This window comes from Ictalurus furcatus, chromosome 8, assembly GCF_023375685.1.
Source record: "Ictalurus furcatus strain D&B chromosome 8, Billie_1.0, whole genome shotgun sequence".
NCBI lineage: Eukaryota > Metazoa > Chordata > Actinopteri > Siluriformes > Ictaluridae > Ictalurus > Ictalurus furcatus.
This window is the reverse complement of record NC_071262.1, coordinates 28,048,756-28,071,864: the sequence shown is the minus strand read 5'-3', so window position 1 is coordinate 28,071,864 and position 23,109 is coordinate 28,048,756. Positions and strand designations below refer to the sequence as shown.

Genomic DNA, 23,109 nt, shown 5'->3' with positions numbered 1-23,109 from the left:
TCAAAATTTTAAGTTGATAAATCAATTTCTTTAAGCCAAAAACACTTAAATATAACAAAAATTGATCTCATACTTGTTATATTTAAGTGTATTTGGCTTAAAGAAATTGATTTAAAAATTTTGAGGTCATTAGTTTCCTCAAATTTTTTGAGTTAAATGAACTTATCTGGGGCGCCCGGTGGCTTAGTGGTTAGCACGTTGGCGTCACACCTCTAGGGTTGGGTGTTCGATTCCCACCATGGCCCTGTGTGTGCGGTGTTTGCATGTTTTCCCCATGCTGCAGGGGATTCCTCTGGGTACTCCGGTTTCCTCCAACCAGTCCAAAGACATGCATGGTGGGCTGATTGGCATGTCTAAAGTGTCCGTAGTGTATGAATGGGTGTGTATGTGATTGTGCCCTGTGATAGATTGGCTCCTGGCTCCTTGTGCCCGATGCTCCCTGAGATAGGATCCAGGTTCCCCGTGACCCTGAAAAGGAGTAAGTGGTATGGATGGATGGATGAACTTATTTGGTTTTACAGTGAGGTTGTGGGTTGGCCTTAAATGCAAGTTAAGGATAGGGGCGGGGCTTGATTTATTCATGTATCTCTGTGTTATAGTGAAAGCACACAGAAATCATACCATGTAATAATGTATTTTTGTAACTATAAAATGAATTATTATTGTAATATTTATAATGGATTATTTTAGAGGGTCATGTATTGGTCTGAATATACAACCTGTTGCAAAACTGGCTTCCAAAATCTTTAAGGGCTTTTTTTTTTCTTTTTTTGATTTACTTTGAATGTGGTGACCCGAACACAGTATTATAAATAGTATTTAATCTCGACTTTTGAATTCACTCAACTTTCATCCATCATTCATTCAGTGATTTGTTTGGTTTTTGTTTTTGTTTTTTTTTTGTTGTTTTTTTTGTTTTTTTGCCTTATAGATATGATACTATATCATGCAGATTTGTGATCATCAGATTATTATAAACATATAATACCACTGTAAACTTTCAATCGATTTTATGCATACAACAAATCGTGTGTAAAGCTATTTTAATGCAATGATTTAGAAAGGGCCATTTTTATGTGGTGCCCGTTATAATAATTCAATAACTTCATTAAATTACACCTCATTACAGTGCACCATCACTTCACATTTATACATCAAGCAAAAATTAATGTAGGGAAGAAACAACACAGGCAGTGTTATGCAGCTAATGGCCAAAAATACTGCTGCTGTTAAGTTTTGTAGAGGTCACAGCACGAAAAAGAAAAGAAAATGTTGGAACCAAATCGAAAGATAGATTCAGATTCAGGTTCTTTATTGTTGTCTTTCTAATGAAGCAGTAGATAAAAAGCAAAATATTCTACGCACTCTCTCACACACACACACACACACACACACACACACACACACGCACACATTTTCATGTTTTAAATATCCCTTTGACTAAGTCAGCCTCCTGAGACAACATAGGCATCGATGAGATTTCATAAACAGGAAGGATGTGTTGGTGATTCATCTGCAGCCTTTAGAAATGTGCACGAACAGGAGGATGTAATGAGGACACTTGGAGCACATTGAGTTTCTAGTCTCCTGAAGTCTACTACACTGTAAAACTGGATAAGTTCACTTAACTCAAAAAATCTGAGGAAACTAATTACCTCAAAATTTTAATGTTGATAAATCAATATATTTAAGCTAAAAAACTTAAATATAACAAGTTTGAGTTACATTTTTGTTATATTTAAGTGCATTTGTGTTAAAGAATTTGATTTATCAACTTAAAAATTTTTGAGGTAATTAGTTTCCTCAAATTTTTTGAGTTAAGTGAACTTATCCGGTTTGACAGTGTGACAATTACTGTACATCCTTTTGTTTTTTTGTTTTTTGTTTTTACTATACACTGAATTTACATTGGGGTTTGAGATCAAAATATGACTATGAGACAGCAGCCTTCAAGACGGTTTCCAGGAGTGACGGTCACAGCAAATTCAGTTCAAACTCAGACCTTTTAATTATCTTAATGCTGTTGCCTAAAGAATTATTTTCTAACATATTCTACATTTTTTAATGCAAGTGTCATATATCAAGGAGGAAGCTCTGGACTTCAGTTCCCATCAGCCACTGCACTGTACTACAATATGTCACATGACCACCTGCACCTGAATCACGTTTCTGTTAACGAGCACTCCTATATATAACCACTGTTTACACTGCTCCCTTGTCTCATGTAATTGTCTTCTATGCTATTGTCCACGCTTCCATGTTTAGTTTTTGCCACAGTATTTTGCCAAGTTGTCTTAGTGTATTTGTTTTGTTGTTTGTTCGTTTATTAAACTGTTTGAAAATCTGCGATTGCTTCCGCATCCACCTTGAAACGTAACAGTAAGGGCCTTTGCTTCTTCTGGTAAATGCTTTTGGGTCATAGTTTTACAGTAAAGTTAATGTTAATGTATTCACTTATGATTTACTTTATTATTACAATGTAATCACAGGAATGTTGCCTCATACAGTATTTATATGTTGATACTGACAGTATTTCTCCAGGTTGCTGTATTGAAACATAAAACACAGTAAAATGACCACACTTGATTAAACACAGTATTTTATTGTAGAAATTACAGAAATTATGTAGAGTGCACCTTATGTGTCTCTTCATTTGGCATGGGACTGTAACAACACTAACAGTTTAAAATGATTTTGGACGATATGAGCTTTCATCTGATCTTTACTTTTACTTCAAACCACAGATTCTTACATTTACAACAACAACAAAAGACAATAATACATGTAAGGCTTGCTGTAGATTTACTATTGATCAATGCATTCATGAAACAGTAAGAGACATGTGCAGTAATATCATGTGTAATATAAAGCATTACTGAAATATATTTTAAGTAAAAGAGGAGTAAACCACTTCAGTGTACACTCTATCACTGGGTTTGATTTTCCTCTCTTTGAAATGTAAAGCAGAGAAATTGACCTCGAGAGCAGAACGGCCCTGTGGGAAATAACATAAAGCGTTCACTGTAAATGACAGCTATCAGAATTAAATCACTATTAGTGTAATATTTATCATTGTGATCCCTGATAGCACTGAGTCTAATAATAATGTTTTAATTACATTTTAAAGTCATTTACCTGATTGAGTGTTTTCTCTACTGCAGAACCGTGATGAGATCTCACTGTAGAGGAAAAATATATGATTCCATCAGGACTTATACATATTATATAAGTGTACGTACAGTATATGATATACTATTCAGATACACAACCTTAATAAAGACTCACCATGACAACATTCACAGTTTCTCCCTTTAGAGCTTACGACATGAGCAAAGATCACAACCACACACACTCCTAATGCTACAGCGAGGCAGATCACTACAGGATCCACAGATTCTTCTGTAGCACAAAAATAATAATAAGACAATGAAAATATATTTTATTTTAAAATACATTAATAAACTTATTTCTATATGTAAAATAACTATATACATTGTGATCATAGCAATGTTTAAATATTTACAAGCATTACACTTTAGTTAGACAATAAGTAAACTACATTTTCTTTATTAATAAAATATTATATTCTTACTGAGTAAAGGTTTTCTTAATTGTACTCTTGTCCCGTTCCCAAAAATGATCTTCCCACACACGGCCACAGCGCAGTAGTAAGTTCCAGTATCACTGAGGGTGAGGATGTTCTTGGAGAAGTTGTACACACAGGTGTGTGTAGAAGAGCCGCTCTCACACTGACGGCTGCTGTTGTGATGAGTGTAAATGATTTGAGGATGGGATTGTGGTGGAGCAGCTCTGAACCAGAGCACTTGGAGTTCTGCTGATCTGCTCTCAGAGAGAACCGAGCACTGCAGAGTCACTGACGCTCCTGCAGGAACCGAGTCCGACACGCCGCTCTGGAACACTGCCACTTTTACATCTCCATCACCTACTCAGTGTAATACAGAAATCAAGTACGGTCATATACTGTTCATGGACACTAACCAACCAGGAAACTCATTCCCATGACGAGATTTGTTTTTATACAATATATAGTTCTTAAAGCTAGAGTGTAACACAAAAATTACCCCGAAAATCACACAGAAAAAATTCCAAAATTGACTTTTGTCTATGGTGTCTGTATAGAAAATGATTTGTTTATGCCCACATATTCTGGCATTTGTTCTTTTAACTTAAAAATATTTTGAAAATAATTAATCAAATTAACCAATTTAAACTTTCACTATGAATTAAAATTGGTTATATACTGTATATACACTGACGGTTTCATTACAGTTTAATCACTATTGTTACCACACTCCAAACTAAATATTCAAGAACAGCAATTAAGTCCAGAGACTAAATCTCTGTGGAACATATTCATTTAGTATTTAAAATGATGTCATTTAAATACAAAGTGTTTTGACTGGAAGAGTGTATTGTACAAACAGTTCAGATGTAGTGAATTACCTGTTACAGCCAAGACTGTTCCATTGGATAGTGTAACATTCTCCAAGTTAAATGATTTTACGCAGTAGTAAAGTCCTCCATGATCTTTATTTATATGTAGAATTATCAGAGAAATGCCACTGTCCGTCGACTCCATTTGGAATTCAGATGTTTTGAACTCCGGGGAAAATTTTACCTCCTTATATGCCAATCTTTCTCCAACTTTTCGAGGCATCTCTCCAAATCTCTGTTTGTACCAAATCACACTTTCGGTCCTATGATTGTCTCCAAATGGGCAGTTAAGACTAACACGTTCTCCAGACTTTACTGAGACAAATAGTGGTTGTAAAAAATCCACAGATTGGGCTGGACCTAGAAAAAATATAGATTTTTATTGCTATTTAACCTGGCTAATCACATTGAGATGAAAATCTTCTTTCAAGTAAACCCTGGCCAAGAATTCAGCAAAGTATTCACAGGACATAACAAATAACATCAAAACAATAGCATTTATATTGAAACAATTCTCTTAAAAATAATCCTGACAGCAACATAACTAAATCAAACTTAAAACTAATGTATAAAACTATAATTAATGACAATAAATATGACTAAAATAACATAAACTGTGTCATTTTTTTTGTGACTGCAGTGATAAATAAAAGGAGGTTTACCAAGAAATGCCAAAAATTCTCTTCAAAAATTAATTTGATAAAGCTCACACTGATGCGAACTGCTACTGGCATTTCACATGAAGCTTAAAACTGAAGCATATACAGAATTCAGTGATTTCAAAGCTGTTTTTGAAAAACATGCATGTAGATATCCATAATATCCATAACCATCGTTTAAATTGGGTAAAAAGGTTGCTTTAACATTTTTAACATGCTTTAACATGTTGGGAAAAACAAGTACTGTTCCCATTTTAACTTTAGTGTTTTGTCATTTGTTCTATGTGATGATTGAAGAGAAAATAAAGCAATGTCTAAAACAAAAGCCATGTATTAATATGATGGCATTAATTCTGTTGGTCTTCCTCTATTGGTGAGGTGCATAATTTCAGTATTAAATGTAAATGCAAATTTAAATGTAATATTTCAAAATAAAATTTTATCTAACTAAAAAGAAAATAAAAAATTATGATAATAGCAATTATTATGCTGAATTTGTATAGCTTTTGTAATATAAATACTATATTATAAATAATACTATATGAATATAATTAAAAATGCATTTAAAAAGACGTTAAAACTTACATATCATGTATAGAAATAAGACAAATATCCACGGTGGAGCCATCTTCAGTGATGCAATAGCACACAGGTTGAGCTGTTGAAAAGTGGTCAAATGATGAAAGTACCGAGGGTTTTGTTCTTCATACAGTCATCTCATTGGCTGCTTCAAGGCACGAGTCAAATTTCCTTTCCAGTTATGTTTCCTTTTTTGTAACACATTTTGTTTACCAGAGGTCTGTGGTAAAACAAAGGAAAATTACATCACAGAGAACGTAGCTGTATTGTTAGCTATGGGTGCCCAATGAGATTTAACAAAATCAGGACTAAAAAACAAAATAAAAACTTTTAAATAGTTCAATGTATTTATAGACAAAAATAAAATAAAAAAAATGATCATCCTTTGAAAAGTTCCTCTGCTGAATTTTCAGTAGAATGGAGTGGAGATGGATAGATCAAAAGTAGATGCTGTAAAATCTTGGCCACAACCCACCATGCCAAACAGAACTTCTGCAATTCCTATGATTTACCAATTACTATTGGCAATGCAATAGGGGCTTCATTTCAGTGGCCAACCCTTTGACTTCACACCTAAGAGGCACACTGAGAACCATGAGAAGAACTGAAGAAGCCAGTCAGGCATTCAAAAACCTAGAGGAACAATTACCCAGTGCTCCCATTCTTCATCACCCAAAGTGGATGCCTTCAAAAGAGGATTTGGAGCTATGCTCTTGCAACATCATGACAATTTGTCCAAAATACATACTGGTTCATTGTTCTTATGAAAGATAAGTCCCACAGAATTCAATTATGATGTGTGCAATAGAGATATCCTAGCAATCAAAGCAGTCTCTGGAGAATGGTGACACTGGTTGGAAGGGACAGAACACCCCTTCCTCATTCTTACCCATTACAGAAATCTGGAATATGTCAAATGCACCAAAAGACTGAATCCACAATGCCAGGTGGTCCCTCTTTTTTACTTGCTTTAAGTTGACCTTTACTTATAGGCGAGGGAGTAAGAACACCAAAGCTGATGCACTTTCTAATTTAAATGAGGGTTAACAAGCAGAACACTCCCTTGAAGTCATCCATCCATCAACATACATAGTTGGTCCCTTTTGCTGGGACATCACGAAAGACATCCAACACTCCCAACAAGAAGACCCAGTCCCACCAGCCATGTAAACCACATAAGTAATCTTCTGGGAAGTGTTTAGGCATTATGGACTCCCAGAGGATATTTTGTCAGACTGGGGAGTACAATTCACCTCATGGGTATGGCAAGAATTTTGGAAGCAGTTGAATCTCAACATTAATTTATCCTGGGGATCCAACCTGAATGCAATATACAGGTGGAAGGTTTAAACATAGAAATACAGAGGCTCCTAAGGACATAGGGAGCAAAAACTGGCTTGACTGGAGCTGAATACAAACAAAATTTTCTGATTTTATATCTCCACTGGTCTCACCCAGTTTCAGTTTGTAGTGTACTACCAACCACCATTATTTCCATGGTCAGGAAAACCCTCAGAAGTGCCCTGCGTCAAACAGTGGATAAAGAGAATTGAGCAAATGTGGGATGCAGGCCTGATTCTTTGGTCCATTAAAAGTGTCCTATAAGTGAAATCTACCACTTAGCTTGCCCCCATTTTTCATGTCTCTCTTCTAAAGCCTCTACCTTCTCAAAACCAGTTGAGTGGAACTGACCCATCACTACCACTGGAGATCAAGGGAGAATCACCCCACAGTGTCCACATGCTAATCGACTCCAGACAATAGGGCAACGAGACGTTGCGTTTAGCATAAAAGTATGGGAGTGCCCTTGCACATGCGACCGGTATCTGAAGCTTGTGTAAAATCATGCCTCTACGATCAGGTGACGTGGCAATTAAGCATGTCGCATGATATATATATATGGCATCTGTGAACCACGCTGCCAGCCTCTATTATCTGAAGCGAAGATGCAATTCACAGGCCTGCCCTGGTATGACAAAGCTACGCAACATTCTCATTCCCTATTCAGGGAACAATAGAGATTGCTTCCACTATCCAATTAGAGATGCTTTGACACAACATCACCTCTACTGTCGCCACCAATGCACACCAGCAGCTCCTGCGACTTACGCCACTGGCCGGAGTAGTGGACGTAAGTACAGAGAGCCCTTACTGGACACAGCAGGTGCATCCTCTCTTGTTCTGGTGTGAGGAACGGAGGAGGGCAGAAAGTCTGCAACACCACAGGGTGGGTAGCCGATGTAGGTACTTTAGGAATATAATCTGGCCTAGGATTCAGGAAGGCCTTGGCTGATCCAGGGGCAAAGTCAAGGCAGGAAGTGGCAACAGAGAGATCTTGTACATCTCTCACTCGCTTGAGAGATGTCAGGGCCAGCAGAAGCGCTACCTTTAGAGTCAGAGGCTGACTCTAAGGCTCAAATGGGGACCCTGACAGACCTTCCAAGACCACAGAAAGGTCCCAGGAAGGTATGCTTGGCCTGCAGATGGGCCTCAGCTGCCTGACACCACGCCTGAACCTCAAAGTTAGAGGATGTTGCCCCACAGAGGCTCCATCAACAGGGGCGTGGCTGGCCGAAATGGCGGCCATGTAAACCCTGATTGTAGAAGAAGCCAACCCTGTTGAGAAATGTTCTTGTAAGAACTCCAGGACTGTAGCTATTGCACAGTTCACTGGGTCTAGCTGGTGAACCTCACACCACAAGACAAAAAGCCGCCACTTGAGCACATACAATTTCCTTGTGGATGGTGCTCTAGCATTTAACATGGTCTTTACAACCTCAGTTGTGAGACCAGAATCGATGAGCTGGTGTCCCTCAGCGGCCAGACTCACAGTTTCCATAGTTCTGGCCGAGGGTGATAAATCAGCCCGCGGCTTGAGACAGGAGATCCCTGAGGATGGGAATCTCCCAAGGAGTACTGTCGAGCAGGGAAATTATCTCTGAGAACATATTCGAGCTGGCCAATAAGGTGCTACTAACAGCAGACATAGAATGTCTTGGCGAACTCTCGCTAGAACTTGTGGGAGCAGAGCAATCGGGGGGAAAGCATATAGACATGACCTCAGCCATGTGTGTACCATGGCATACAGCCCCAGTGGTGAGGGAGGAGACAGCCATCTAAGACCGCACCCCAGCCTGTGAGGGAGGCATCTGTCATTACCATCTTGCGATAAGGAGACGCCCCTAGAGTGTGACCCGAGGCTAGAAACTGTGGACACCTCCAAATACTCAGAGCACGTAGGTATCGCCGCGTGACACTGATTACTCTGAGAGCTTTCATCCTCAGATGAAATCCCAGACGTTTCAGCCACCACTGAAACGGTCTCATGTGCAATAGGCCCAATGGTATGACGTTGGCTGCTGCTGCCATAAGGCCCAACAGTCTCTCATAGAGACTGGAGGAGATGCTCAGACCCAGCTTTATCTTGCTCAAAGTTGATAGGATCGACCCTATGCATGTTGGGGATAGAAACACCCTCATTCTAGTAGAATCCCATATAACCCCTAGAAAAGTTGACCTCTGCACTGTAAAAAGTATACTTTTCTTGAGGTTCAACCTGAGCCCCAAGCTCCCCATGTGGGCGAGAACAACATGTCGATGTTGAAGCCCCAGTTCCCTGGATCATGCTAGAATTAACCAGTCATCCAGGTAGTTTAGTACATGGATGCCCTGGAGTCGCAAGGGAGCCAGAGCAGCATCCATGCACTTTGTGAAGGTGCAAGGAGATAAAGCTAGCCCGAAGGGATGAACCCGAAATTGGTATGTGTTGTATCCAAACGCAAACCTCAGGAACTTCCTGTGACTGGGCGATATTCCTATGTGGAAATATTTCAGTTCTGTCGTCACAAACCAGTCCCCGAACTGAATCTGTGGCATGATAAGTTTGAGCGTCAGCATCTTGAACCTGTATGTCCGAAGAGTACGGTTCAGATGACGCTTCAGATCTAAAATTGACCGCATACTCCCATCTTTTTTGCGGACCAGGAAATAACAGCTGTAAAAACCTGTAAAGCACTGCAGAGTCACTGACGCTCCTGCAGGAACCGAGTCCAACACGCTGCTCTGGAACACTGAGACTTTTACATCTCCATCACCTGTTCAGTGCAAAGCAGACCTTTATAATAAATATGGCCCATAAAACAGATGCAGTCAATTACAGCATATGAAGAGACAGTGACTCTGTTGGAAGTATAAATTCCAACCAAGGTAATCTAGAGAGCTGGTACATAATGTTTGTATTACATTTTTTTTTAAATTAAAGCAATCAAATACATAACTTTTTTTCATACACCCAAATATAAATAGGATTGCTGTGACAAGACATCATCATACAATTTCTCAAAATTCACAAAATTCACTGTCTGTGAACACAGTTCTCCGTGCCATCCACAAACGCTGATTAAAGCCCTTTCATGCAAAGAAGAAGCCGTATTTGACCATGATCCAGAAACACCGCCGTCTTCTCTGGGCCAAAGCTCATTTAAAATGGACTGAGTCAAAGTGGAAAACTGTTCTGTGGTCAGACGAATCGAACTTTGAAATTCTTTTTGGAAACCATGGATGAACTAAACTAAAGAGGACTAAAGAGGAGAGGGACCATCCGTCTTTTTATCAGCGCTCAGTTTAAAAGCCTGCATCTCTGATTGTATGGGGTGCATTAGTGCCCCATACTGAAAGGTGTATACAAGGTATATTTCAATGCTGAAAGGTATATACAGGTTTTAGAGTAACATACTTCCATCCAGATTCTATCCCATCTTTACTTCTGAGAGACATTGCCTCTCTAAGATCCTCTTTTAAAAACCCAATCATGTTACTGACCTGTTGCCAATTAACCTAATTAGTTGCAAAATGTTCCTCCAGCTGTTTCATTTTAATAAAACTTACTTTTCCAGCATTTTGTTGCCCCGTCCCAACATTTTTTTAGATGTGTTGTGGCAATCAATGTAAAAATGACCTTATTTTTTCCTTAAAATGGTACATTTCCTAAGTTTAAACATTTTATATGTTTTGTATGTTCTATTGTGAATAACATTAGGGTTTATGAGATTTGCAAATCATTGCATTCTGTTTTTATTTACATTTTACCTAGTGCCCCAACATTTTTTGAATTGGAGTTGTAAATGTACTGACGCTCAAGATCAAATCCAGAATTAGAAATTTAAGGTGTTTTGCTGTAAAATACTTGTATATAATCATTTATTTGCATATGCTGGTTCACAGATAGTACCTGAGCATTAAATTCAAACAGTCAAAATAACCGCTGTGACCATTATGGACCTTTAGTGTGGAAATAATGATGTCTTGATTAAAAGTTATTAACATAAAATAACAAGATAGCAACTCAAAATAATGCGTTCTTTAACTGAATAATAGATTATTACATCACAATAAGTAAAAAATAATGAGATTGCCAACTTTAGGTTCAGGGCTTCCCTTTGTTAATCATAAATGTCATATTTAAGAAAATATTAACTAATTAAATATGTATTAACCTAACTGTGTACATTTTTAAAATTCTTACCTTTCACTGATAAAAATGTTCCATTTCCAAATCTTGTTAAAAAGTCTCTCAGCGCACAGTAATACACGGCTTCAACTGATGGTTCCACATTAGCAATTTTTAAATGGTAATTCGTTTGTTCTTTCTTGATACTGAATCTTGGTGGCTTGAACTCATCTTCGTAATTTGGCTCTTGATGAACTGTGACCATTACAAAAGGCTCATGTCCTGCTTTTTGCTTGTACCATACAATGACTCCCTTTTTCACTGTGTTATTTGTTTTTCTTTTTCTTGTCAAGTTATTGGGCAAATTTATATCCGACCTGTGTTAACCAACATTTAATTTTCTGCAACCATGTGACAAATGTTCACGCAAATCTGCTATACATCTATATCTATCTATCTATCTATCTATCTATCTATCTATCTATATATATATATATATATATATATATATATATATATATATATATATATATATATATATATATATATATATATAGGATCATTGTGCCTAATAAACCAGCAGTTATGTGAATAATATTATAAAGCTATTCAAACTACAAATATATTTAGCATACTTTGTTTTTTTCTGCCTTCACAATCATATATTTTGAATAATCGTGTATTAATAATTTTAACAAATGAGTCCAGTGATGAAAATTATTTAATGGTGAAGCATTCATACTTTTGGAGATGAATAATAAGGTTGTAACCTTTTCATATTAAATCTCAAGAGTATTTAATATTAATAATTGTTTTTTTTAGTAAAAATATATGAGTAATCATATATGTTTCAGCAACAAGAACATTCTTTTTCCACATCATTATTCAGTTTATTAGTTTACAAAATAAAGAGGAGAGAAAGTCATATGGTCTTTAACATGACTATTTTAATTCTAATAGGCATGTATTATTACTAATAACAATGTAAATACATAATATACAGTAGATGTTCTCATTTAAAAATTATAAATCTAAATCACATTTTCTATTTAGATGAGAAAGTTTTCATTATTTTATTCTAAAAGTTGTGACAGTGATGTTGCACATAACACATTCCTTCACAATTCTGCTCCATTCTCCATGGCATTGTGTGTCAGTGAGCACTGATCAGTTCCTGCACTTACTACATCCCTCATGTTAACTTGGGGCTGTGTGCGGTGGTGTGTGTAGATGTGTGTCAGTGTGTGTAGGTGTGTGTGTGTGGGTGTGTATTTGTCAATTTTACAGCTCTCTGTTTTTCCATTAGATGTGGTACACTTGTATCTGGTTCAGTGGTGGTCTTTCAGTGTTGCCAGATCTCTGCAACCTGCCTCCTGAAAGCTGTTTGGATAAAATTATCTGCCAAATTAATAAATGTACTTGAACATTTTCTGTAAATTTCACCTGAAATGTGATTAGATATTCATCTAAGTCCGAAAAGTACAAAAAGAAAACCCAATTAAACAAATGATGCAAAACTATTATAGTTTTTACATTTATTGAGCAAAATTATCCAACATAACCAGTCCTGAGGACCTCAGAAAAATAGTTATCAATGCTCACCATTTGGGAAAAGATAAGAAAAACATTTCTAAATTGTTTGACCTCCACCATTCCACTGTGAGGCAGATGATGGAGGAAATTCAGCACCACTGTTACTCAATCATGGGGTGGACGTCCAGCAACAATCACTCCAAGGCACACCAAGGGCACAGCCAATAATATTACAGGAAGTCACAAAGAAAAATCTAAGGACCTACAGACCACTCTTGCATTGAGTAATGTCAATGTTCATTCAGTCCACCATCAGGCAAACACTGAACAATAATGGTGTGCATGATAGCAAGGAGGAAGCCACTACTCTCCAAAAAGAACACTGCTGTCCAAGATTGCTCAAGACCATGTGGATAAGCCAGAAGCCTATTGGAACACATGGTTCTGTGGACAGATGAATCCAAAATAGAACTTTTGGTTTATTTGAAAAGCTGTATGTTTGGAAAACCATAATATAACCAGAAGTTTATACAGGAGAATGTCAGGGTATCTGTCCATGAACTGAAGGTTAACCATAAGTGGGTCATGCAGCAAGACAATGAGTCTAAGCACACACGTAAGTCTATAGAGAAATGGTTAAAGCAGGAGCAATCCAGTATTTTTGGAATGGCCAAGTCAAAGTCTAGAAATGGTGTGAAAGGACCTAAAAACAACAGTTCATGATAGGAAGCCCACCAACATCACTGAGCTGAAGCAGTTTTGTAAGGAGGGATGGACCAAAATTCCTCCAACCTGTTGTGTAAGATTGATCGCCAGTTACTGGAAATGTTTGATTGAAGGTTACACCAGTTACTGAAAGCAATCATTCGCATTCTTTTTCTGACATAGATATTTAATATTGGATCATTTTGCTAAATAAATAAATGTAATAACTATAATGTTTTTGCATCATTTTTTTTTTTTGCGATAAAGAGATAAAGAGATTGCGTTCTCTTTATCTGGTTTTAGGCCTTCGATGAAGATCTGATCACATTTCATATCAAATTTATGCAGAAACACGGGTTCAAAAACTTTCTAGCAGCACCGTAAATACATATAATGGTTATTAATGATGGAGGAAGTTGAATCATTTAATGCTTAAACAATTAATAAAATGAATACAGTATGAGTATGTAGAGTGTGTATTTCTATTTCTCTTCAGACTTTCAGTCGCAGGTAAAATTCATCAGACTTCCTGGGTAATTAAACACATCCCTGAATATAAAAATGACTTCATATTAGTCACATATTTCCTTATAGTGTATGACCTTGAGGTCAACCTGAGACCCATAAGCCTCTGCACTCATCCTCCTCCCATCCTGCCTTGCACAAGCTCCTGCTCTTATTTCAGCTACAAGAGCATTAGTTAGCATTCATCATTCCAGTTCATCATAAAGACGTTCAATGGACTCGAGTTCTTCCACACCAACCTCGGCCTTTATAGATCTCGCTTTATGCACAGGGGCATTGTCATGCTAGAACAGGTTTGTTCTCTTAGTTCAGACTAAGACTGCAGACAATTGTGTGCTTCAAACTTTGTGGTAACAGTTTGGGGAAGAACCACATATGGGTGTGATGGTCAGGTATACACATACAGTACTCTTGACTGTACTATAGGGTTCCTAGTAGCTTCCATTTTAGCAAGTTAAAAGCCATGAATAGTCCTAACAAGCCTTAAAGAAACCTTACACTACAAGCCTCTACACGTCCTCTCATCCTTGAGCTTCTCTCCTTCACCAACAATATCATTCTCCCACATTATTTCTTTCATAGCAGTCTTTTTATTTTCATTTTATTTAAATGTTTTGATAATGTTTATTAGGAAAACTGAACCAAGTGCATATAATCTATTAGAAGTAGTATTATTCAGCTCTCTCTCTCTCTCTCTCTCTCCCATCTAAGCAGCACTATGATACCAAAGACTCAAACCTGACCAATCACAATGATCTGTCATCAGCTACAACACATGCTGCAGGTTTCAAATCTTTTTTTTTTTCTGGAAATGAGTATTTGATACACAAATATTTATATCCTATTACTTTAGCTGAATAAAATTATGCTAATTAATCTAAAAGCATTCAGGGTAAATAAACACACCGCACTGCATGCAGAAAATGTGACATTTATTTTTCTTATAATCATCAGCAAACAGGTCTTTATTTCTATTAATAGAGTGTGTATTAAAATGTGTGTGTGTGTGTGTGTGTGTGTGTGTGTGTGTGTGTGTGTGTGGTTTTGTAGCTCTGTTTATCTCTTTGCCCCTTCACACACTGCAGCTCTGAGAGTTTCATCTCTGCAGGCCGCTCTGACCGCCGAGTCGCTTTTCTCAGAAACACCATCAGTTTCTCACCTCTCAAACTTTCCACAGGATGTGTGGCTATATTTATTTCTCTCAGGCCACACCGTTATTGCAGTTTTTTTTTTCTTTTTCAGGCTCGATGCACAATTTGAAACATCTCTAGACTTCATATAGATGTGTAATATTATAACACCTCTCATTTAAATCCCCAGATTTCACCCTGCACTTTAATCTGGTCTAAACACACAACAGCGTGTTCGCTTATTGTGTAACCCGTCAGATATAATGTTATTTACACAGTCAGTTACTCAGCTTTAGATCCTCCTGATGATGCTCATGATAATGTACGTGGCTCTTGTATATTTAAACATTATATAGCTTTTATGTGTGTGTGTGTGTGTGTGTGTGTGTGTGTGTGTGTGTAGACAATAACATTTGTTTACTTTATTCCTGCTACTTTGATTGGTCTGCTCTGGGGTATAAATCTCTCTGCTCGGGTAAACAGGAAGGTACAGCGAGTAAAAACCACACTGAATGTTCCAGATCTCAGCTTTAACTTTCCAGACCAGACCTGTGTGTGCATTCTGCATCTGCTGAGAAGCCGTGACAGTTAAAGAGCTTCTTATGTTACTAAGAGCTGTGAAAAGTCACATGGCCCACTTGTGTATATAACCAAAAGCAAGCAAAAGTTTGCATGCCGCATGGTATTTGAAAAAATATATAAAAAGGTATCTCTATTTTAATGAGTATATACAGATATACAATTACTTTTCAAAGTAAAATAAATTCCAAAATTAAATTTGGATTCATCTTACTTAAAGACAATGATAAAAGAAAAGAACTGCAATGAATCTTACAACTGATCTCATCTAAAAACGGTTCAGAGTGTAACTCAGAGATTATAGAATAAATGCAAATGCTGGCGTTTCAGTTATTAGAGAATATTTATATCACATGATGAAAGGCAAATACAAACTTTTGAACTGATATTAAAATGAAAAAAATGATTTCCTCCACAATTTGGCCACCTGCCAATTCACCCACCAGCCATCGGCCATAATCAGTGTCGAGAGGTGGTGTTAATATTAAATGCTGATGCTCAACATGCCTGTTCATGTATAAGTGAAAAACATGCACTAAAATCTTCAGCCCCTCCACATATCAGGCCGAGATCCAGCAGCAGCTCAACAGCATAAACAGTGAACTTCCTGATTAGAGGCTTGTGGGCGGAGCTTCTTATAATCCACCAGATCAAAAGATTTTCACTTTTTTCTCTCATCAGCTGCCGAATCGCTGCAGGGCACAAAGATCATTCTTCATTTGTCCTGATCTCATCAAACATCTTCAGGTGCCATTTCTCACAAAGATTTGTGTTTGTGACCTCCATCTCTTCTTTATTTATATTTTGTAAAATGTATTAATGGAGAACTGGACTATCGTTAAGTTTGTTCATGTTGGAAAGTTGCTGTGATGTAAAAAAGAGGAATAAAACACTATGGGACTTGCTGTTATAGGACAATAATCAACTTCAGGGTGGTAACAGTGACTCTGCTTCATCACTGTGTTCTGTACTGAGCTGTATTTCTTCTTGTCTTGAACTTGTTTTCACATTGTTATCTATATGTACAGAACACATGTATTGTCTTGTTCTGTAGTCCTGAAGGCATGACACTTCATCTTACTGAAATAAAAGCCACTTAACTTAAAGCCACAGCACCGCCCTGTAACCGCAGACCAGAGTGACCCTAAATAATCCCCTAATTTATCTCCATCATCATGAGGTCTATGTGGGTAAAATACAGCCTCAGTGTTTCTTTTTTCTTCTGCTGTCTTCTGATATGAGGTAATGGTTTTGTGTGAGTTTTCTGTAAGTGCATTCTTCATCTTCATCTCTAATTCACTTTAACTCTTCAGAGTTTTACTCTGTGAGACCTGTCACACCGCACTGGCTCCATCTACTGACACAGGATCTGTTTTGTGCCTTGTTAGTTGTTACTTTTGGCAGCCAGAGACCTCTTTTATCTTTATTTATTTTATTTATTTTTTATTTTTATTTTTTTTAAATCACAGAATAGAGGGCCACCAGGGGACAACCTCCCCCATATTATATGCTGTTCTTTAGTTGTCACTGAAACCTCCTATTGTATATAAAGCACATGGACAAAGTACTCATGATCTTTGTGAGTTCTGAGCTGTTGATCTGCTGTTGTTCCTGGTTTTCTATCATCTGGTCCTCTGTTCTGAAGGGACATTGTAATGCTACAGCATACATAGATATTCTACACAGTTTTTTACTTGCTTCTTCATGGTAACAGTACAGACAACACCACATATGGGTGTGATGGTCAGGTGGCCACACAGACATATATAATATCTTACAATTAGTTCTCAAAGTTAAAATGTCTACTATCATAGAGGCTGTAATTTTTTTTCTTTCTTTTTAACTGCTCTACTTAGTACACTAGTTTTTATCTGGTTTGGAACACAGCCTTTTGTCTACATGCCTCTATATCAGCTTCTGTTCAGGATTTTGTCGCTGTCCGTGGTGATGAAACTCAAGTGAAGTAACAAAGCGAGTTCATTGTATTGATCACATCACTTAAAAATACACCAAGAAATGTCACAATAAAGTACAAATTAAAATAGGAGAACGATATTTAATTTATTCTTTAAAATAATTACTTCAATTCATTTAATGACCTTTTTAAAAAATAAAAATAAAAATTTAAATAGCACTTTCCTAAAGGAAATAAAGATGTTTCCTGCCACATCTGAGGAGTGAAAGGGAAAGTTTGTTGCTGTCCATGGTGTTAAAAGTCTTGGGAGGAAACAATGCAGTTTGGTTACCATAGCAACATAGCTTACAGAACATCAGTCAACTACAAATACAGTGTTAATGTATTTGTAACCTCAGCAAGCTTTCTGCTGAATAACTGAATGGAAAGAAGATACTAAATTTAAATACAAATGTGTAAAAATAAATAAATAAACAATAAATAAATAAGTAAATAAATAGTTCAGCATTGTGTACAAATCAGAAGGCAGAGTCTTACAGTATGTAACCGCATTTTTGTCAGCATGGCACGTATCCTTCTCAGACAAGGCGATCCTATAGCACCAGACCAGAGTTCTGAAAGTTGGATGACGTTAAATTACATTTTAACTTCCAAACAGCTGTTTACACAAATGAATGACAATATAAATATTCACCAGTTGTAGCCACTATGTTGCAGTGTGCAGCTCTGATAGTGAAATCTATATGTACAAATAATTTAGTTAAATTACACACCTGATGAAAATGCAGTTTATTTATTGTAATTTATTTTACATACATTCAGTCACCATTATTTATTCATGTGTATTTGATATTATTTATTTTACATTTCAACATATTCAGGTCCTGCTTTTCAACTTTATCCTAGAACATCAATATTCAGTCCCTCTGATAACTGATTTATGTCAGGCATTTTTTTTTTTACACTAATTTACACATTTTATTAAATAATAAATTAAATATATGATCTGGATATTTTATTGAATGTTTATGAAAGGAGTCGTCAGTGTCAGTGTGTTGTCACAGTCAGAGGTAAGACTCATTCTTGTCTAAGTCCTTAAATAACACTGATCCTCTTCATAATTTCAGTATATTCCATATTTGCATATTCACAAACACATTTACATATTTATTGATTAAAAAGTTCTCTGTAGTCTGTGATAGGTCAGTTAGAGACCAGATGTCACGGTTTCCCCTTTAAGCAGCGCGCTGGAGAGCATGTGGGTGTGCGTGCACGAGCAAGGTGCGCGAGCACCTGCTTTTCGTATGTTGGCAATCGTGACATTGTGTACATTGGACACGTGCTTTTGTTATGTTTCTGTTATGTCTCCTCCCTGTTCTGTTATTGGCTGTTATTTCACGTGTGTCTAGATTGGTGTCAGCCGTCAGCAATTGATGCTGATTATGTCTGTATATATACCGCGCGTCTCCTATCATAAGGCGCGGAATATTATATTAGAATAGATAAGATACTATACGTTAGATAGATTCGATTCGTTTAGATTCCATACGATAGTTATTCACAGTCATAGTCTTAGTTATTGTCCTTGTCATGTTCCATGTTTAGATTAGTTCAGTTAGTCCACGCTGGTTTCTCCGCTCCCAGTTCCTTGCTATAGTTTATGTTTCTTGTTTTGTATATCGACCCTGTATTCCGTGACCGTGACCTTGATTCATGCTTTGCCCCGTGTATGCCTGTTTGCCGATCGCCTGACCCTTGTTTGTTTGTGGATTACGCTTCTGATCACGATTTGGATTTACCTGCCTCTGTCTCACATTAAATAAACTGTTAAACTGCATTTGCATCCGTCCTATCTTCGTTACATCTCGAGACGTGACACCAGACTTATGAAACTCTATAAAACTATAACATAATACTGTGTAGACTCACTGGATTTTATTATTATTATTATTATTATTATTATTATTATTATTATTATTATTAATAATAATAATAATACTAATAATAATAATAATGTTATTTTATAATTGTTATTATTATTATTAAATTGTAATAGAATTATTTAAAATGCAACAATTATATTATGAACGTAGTGTTTGTAGTTCTCCTGAGTAACACCACTTACTCACTGCCGTGTTTGTAAGCTTCTTTAACAGATCTGTACTTTAACTGTAATCTGCTTTGTAAATAAAAACAATGTGTATCAAACTATTTAAGCGTCATTTTCTTAAAACCACGCTATTAGTAGGGCCTTAAAATACATTTCAGAAAGTTTCCATAACACATGAGAGTACCTGTAAACCATTTTGAATGAACTGGTTGAGATGTGGTTGGGTGATAACACTGTGTGGCTTATCATGTCTATTTTATTTATTTTTTTCATTTCTTACAACCAATCACGTCATATTCTGGGGCGTGGTCAGTACAGACCACCTATAGTATATATAAATTCAAACCATGCTTCAAGTGCATTCATATTCTGCTGATAAATGAGATACAAACACTGTAGAATTTCTGAGAAATGAAAAATGACTGGTTTCTGGATTTTAATTTTGATCTTCAGCACCATGTGTAAGTAATATGAGCAAATTATTCCCATCTAGTTTGATATAATTTTTAATAAAAGTTATGGAGACTATTACTTTTGTAAGGATTTTTTGTAAAAATTTTGTATGGATTTGTATGTAGAAGAATCTCCAGCGTTATTCCTTTAAGGTTATCTTTAATAACCCCTTATATATAATAATATCTGAAATAAATTATTTACTTCATTTGGTGTATTTGTTTTTCTAGATACAGTCCAACCTGGTAGACGCTGGGTTACTGCACAATCCCTCACAGAGTCACCAGTTTATCAGCCTGATAAAGAGCTCAGTGTGAATATCGGAGTCTCGGCTACTCTGCGGTGTTGTATTTCTGAAAATGAAGTCGGGATGATTGCCTGGTTTAAGCAACCAAACAGAAAAAAACCTCAGATTATAGTCACAGTATATAAAAGTAGTGGAGAAACATTTTACAATGAATCCCAAAAGTTTCGTTTCCATATAGAGAGATCTTCAAACTGTTTCAATATGATCATTTTAAACATCATTCAGTCTGATGAAGCCATGTACTACTGTGCACTCACATACCCAAACACTGTGTTTGCAGATGGAACTTATTTAAAAATTAAAGGTAGGATTTCCACGAAAATTGATTAAGCTACAGGTTTAATGTAGTGATTTTTTTCCTTATTACCATTAACATGTTCAACCTGGAAGACAAATAATAATGAAGTAGTGAAATACTAACTGTATTTTCTTCAACAACAGAGAGTTACAGAGTTTTAGTGAATTATGATAAATGTTTATAGGTGATCATGTTACTATTTCATCAGAAACATCTAAACCAGCTCTGTGTGATAATTCAGTGGTGTGTGAACCAACACTGCATGGAAACAACACTAACATGAACACACACGAGAAAACAGGTAAGATGTCTCATTAATCAACATTAATTGATTATCCTTAATTCATGAAGCTTAAATGACCTATAAAATAATGTGTACTGATATAAATGTAATGTGGTGAAATAATCGCATCAGATCTCTACATTCGACAGTGCTCGGTTTGGGAACGGCTTTGGGTTTGTGCGCACTTCTGATTTTCTGTCTCATTTATTTCACACTGAGGAGAAGAAAATGTGATAAAAGTAAGTGCTTTTGTCATCAGATAATAATTATGTCAGTTCAGTTCTATCTGTGTGACTAAATAAGTGTATTTCTGTATTAATAGTGAACGCCTCTATAGACGACTCTCACGGAATGAGACAGGTACGTGTGCAGATACGTAAACACTTTGTTTTTAAATTGTAATTTATAGAAGAAAACGATAAGTTACTCTGTCTCCTTTAGTCATGGAGAAATCTCACCAGTTCACTATTACATTTGATTACTTATAATATAACATATAATATATCTGCTCAGTGTTGGTCCTAAAGCGATCCTATATACATTTACACTATAAACTCATTTCATAAATCAATCTTTTAATTCTTTTTTTCAGGAATCTCATTTCAACACCTTGAATTATGAAACTTTGCAATTCTTCATGAATAAAGTCAAACCTGGAGGAAGGGATGATTTGGTGTACTCTGATGTGATGTATGTGACACTGTAATATATAACATAAACGACCCAGAACACACGTTAATATTAGCTGAACTTCTGCTATATTAAAGGTTGTTTTGTTGTTGTTGTTTGTTTGTTTGTTTTTTTTAATCATGCATGTGTGTGTGTGTGTGTGTGTGTGTGTGTGTGTGTGTGTGTGTGTGTGTACGTGTGTGTGTGTGTGTGTATATATATATATATATATATATATATATATATATATATATATATATATATATATATATATATTTTTTTGTTTTTTGTTTTTTTCTTTGGGGGGGGGCTGATCAATGTTACTCTTTTTCTGCTATTCTTCTTCTTCTCCTTCTAGAATATAATCTAATGTCTAAATAAACATGTAAAATATGTGAAATACATCTGAGTGTATATAATTTCTGCCGATGTTGTATATTTAACAAGTCATTGCTCTGTGTTCTACAGTACACCTATCCCAAACACTTCTTTATAAAAAAAAAGTCATATATTTAACCTGAACTCTCTGAGTTTCATGGAAGATGTTGATCGTTTTCATTCCACTGCAAGTTATATACTGTATATAACTGTGTATGTAACAAATAATCTTGAATCTCTTGATCATTGAACAGAAAATCCAGATTGTTTAACAGTAGATCTCGGCTCTGAGAGAACTAACACTGGAGACTTCAGCATCAATCAGACAGTCGTGTGAGAATCACTTGATCTATTTAATGAAAGACACTCATGCTCACTTTGATGTGTATTATTACATCCTGTTCGTTGCAGTCACAGCGTTTTGCACAAGTGTCTGTTGGCACATTGCTGCGCTTATACAGGAAGACTAACTGTAGCTCATGAGTAAAGTCTGACCACAACTGACACCCAACAACAGCTCTGACCGACTGTGAAGTGTGTTCAGCATCTCCAGTCTCATGCTGTCTTTCACACACAGAATTTCTTTCAAAATGTCATATCTATTGATTTAAACAAGTTAGAAACTATTAACATAAAATTTACTGTTAGATTTTCTAGGCTCAGGGTCAGATATAACGTCTAAGATCGTTTCTCCAAGTAATCACTATGCATTAAGTGGTGTTAATTATATTATTTATTTTTCATATTATACGCAGTTTACTCTACGAATTCATTATCTGGTATCATTTTGTTATAAACATACATCTGTCATACCCTTTACAGTCCGGTCACTGCCCTGATATTCATCACTACGTTGGTTTACGTCACTGCTCTAGACTTTATAAAATTCATATTTTATTTCATTGTATTAATATATTTTATTAATGATCATTCTGTAAGATGTCGTCTGTAATATAAAACTACAACCATACATACAAAACAGAACTGGATCACCTGATAAACAGTTTTGGAGGAGCCTCTCCTATAACCATGTAGACTCAGCTTTACAGTTATTACATCACTTCCTGTGTGCTACCTTTTCA

The 23,109-nt window shown here is 36.2% G+C and overlaps 1 protein-coding gene across 1 annotated transcript; it reads right to left on the bottom strand.

Moving 5' to 3' along the window:
• Positions 1–2,887: 2,887 nt before the first annotated feature.
• On the bottom strand, positions 2,888–11,407 carry LOC128612051 (uncharacterized). The gene is made up of 5 exons (XM_053631955.1): positions 11,218–11,407; positions 4,465–4,815; positions 3,593–3,943; positions 3,323–3,399; positions 2,888–2,995 (listed from the first exon to the last, which is right to left on the bottom strand). The coding sequence occupies exons 1-5, from the start codon at positions 11,405–11,407 to the stop codon at positions 2,888–2,890; spliced, it is 1,077 nt and encodes a 358-aa protein (XP_053487930.1).
• Positions 11,408–23,109: the final 11,702 nt, after the last annotated feature.

What these genes read in the sequence shown, in the direction of transcription:
- LOC128612051 (XM_053631955.1), bottom strand. Translation starts at nt 11,407, where the DNA reads ATGGTCACAGTTCATCAAGAGCCAAATTACGAAGATGAGTTCAAGCCA. An exon ending in AACATTTTTATCAGTGAAAG is followed by an intron (nt 4,816 to 11,217) that starts GTAAGAATTTTA and finishes TATTTTTTCTAG; the next exon opens with GTCCAGCCCAATCTGTGGAT. An exon ending in TTGTGATCTTTGCTCATGTC is followed by an intron (nt 2,996 to 3,322) that starts GTAAGCTCTAAA and finishes TATTTCCCACAG; the next exon opens with GGCCGTTCTGCTCTCGAGGT.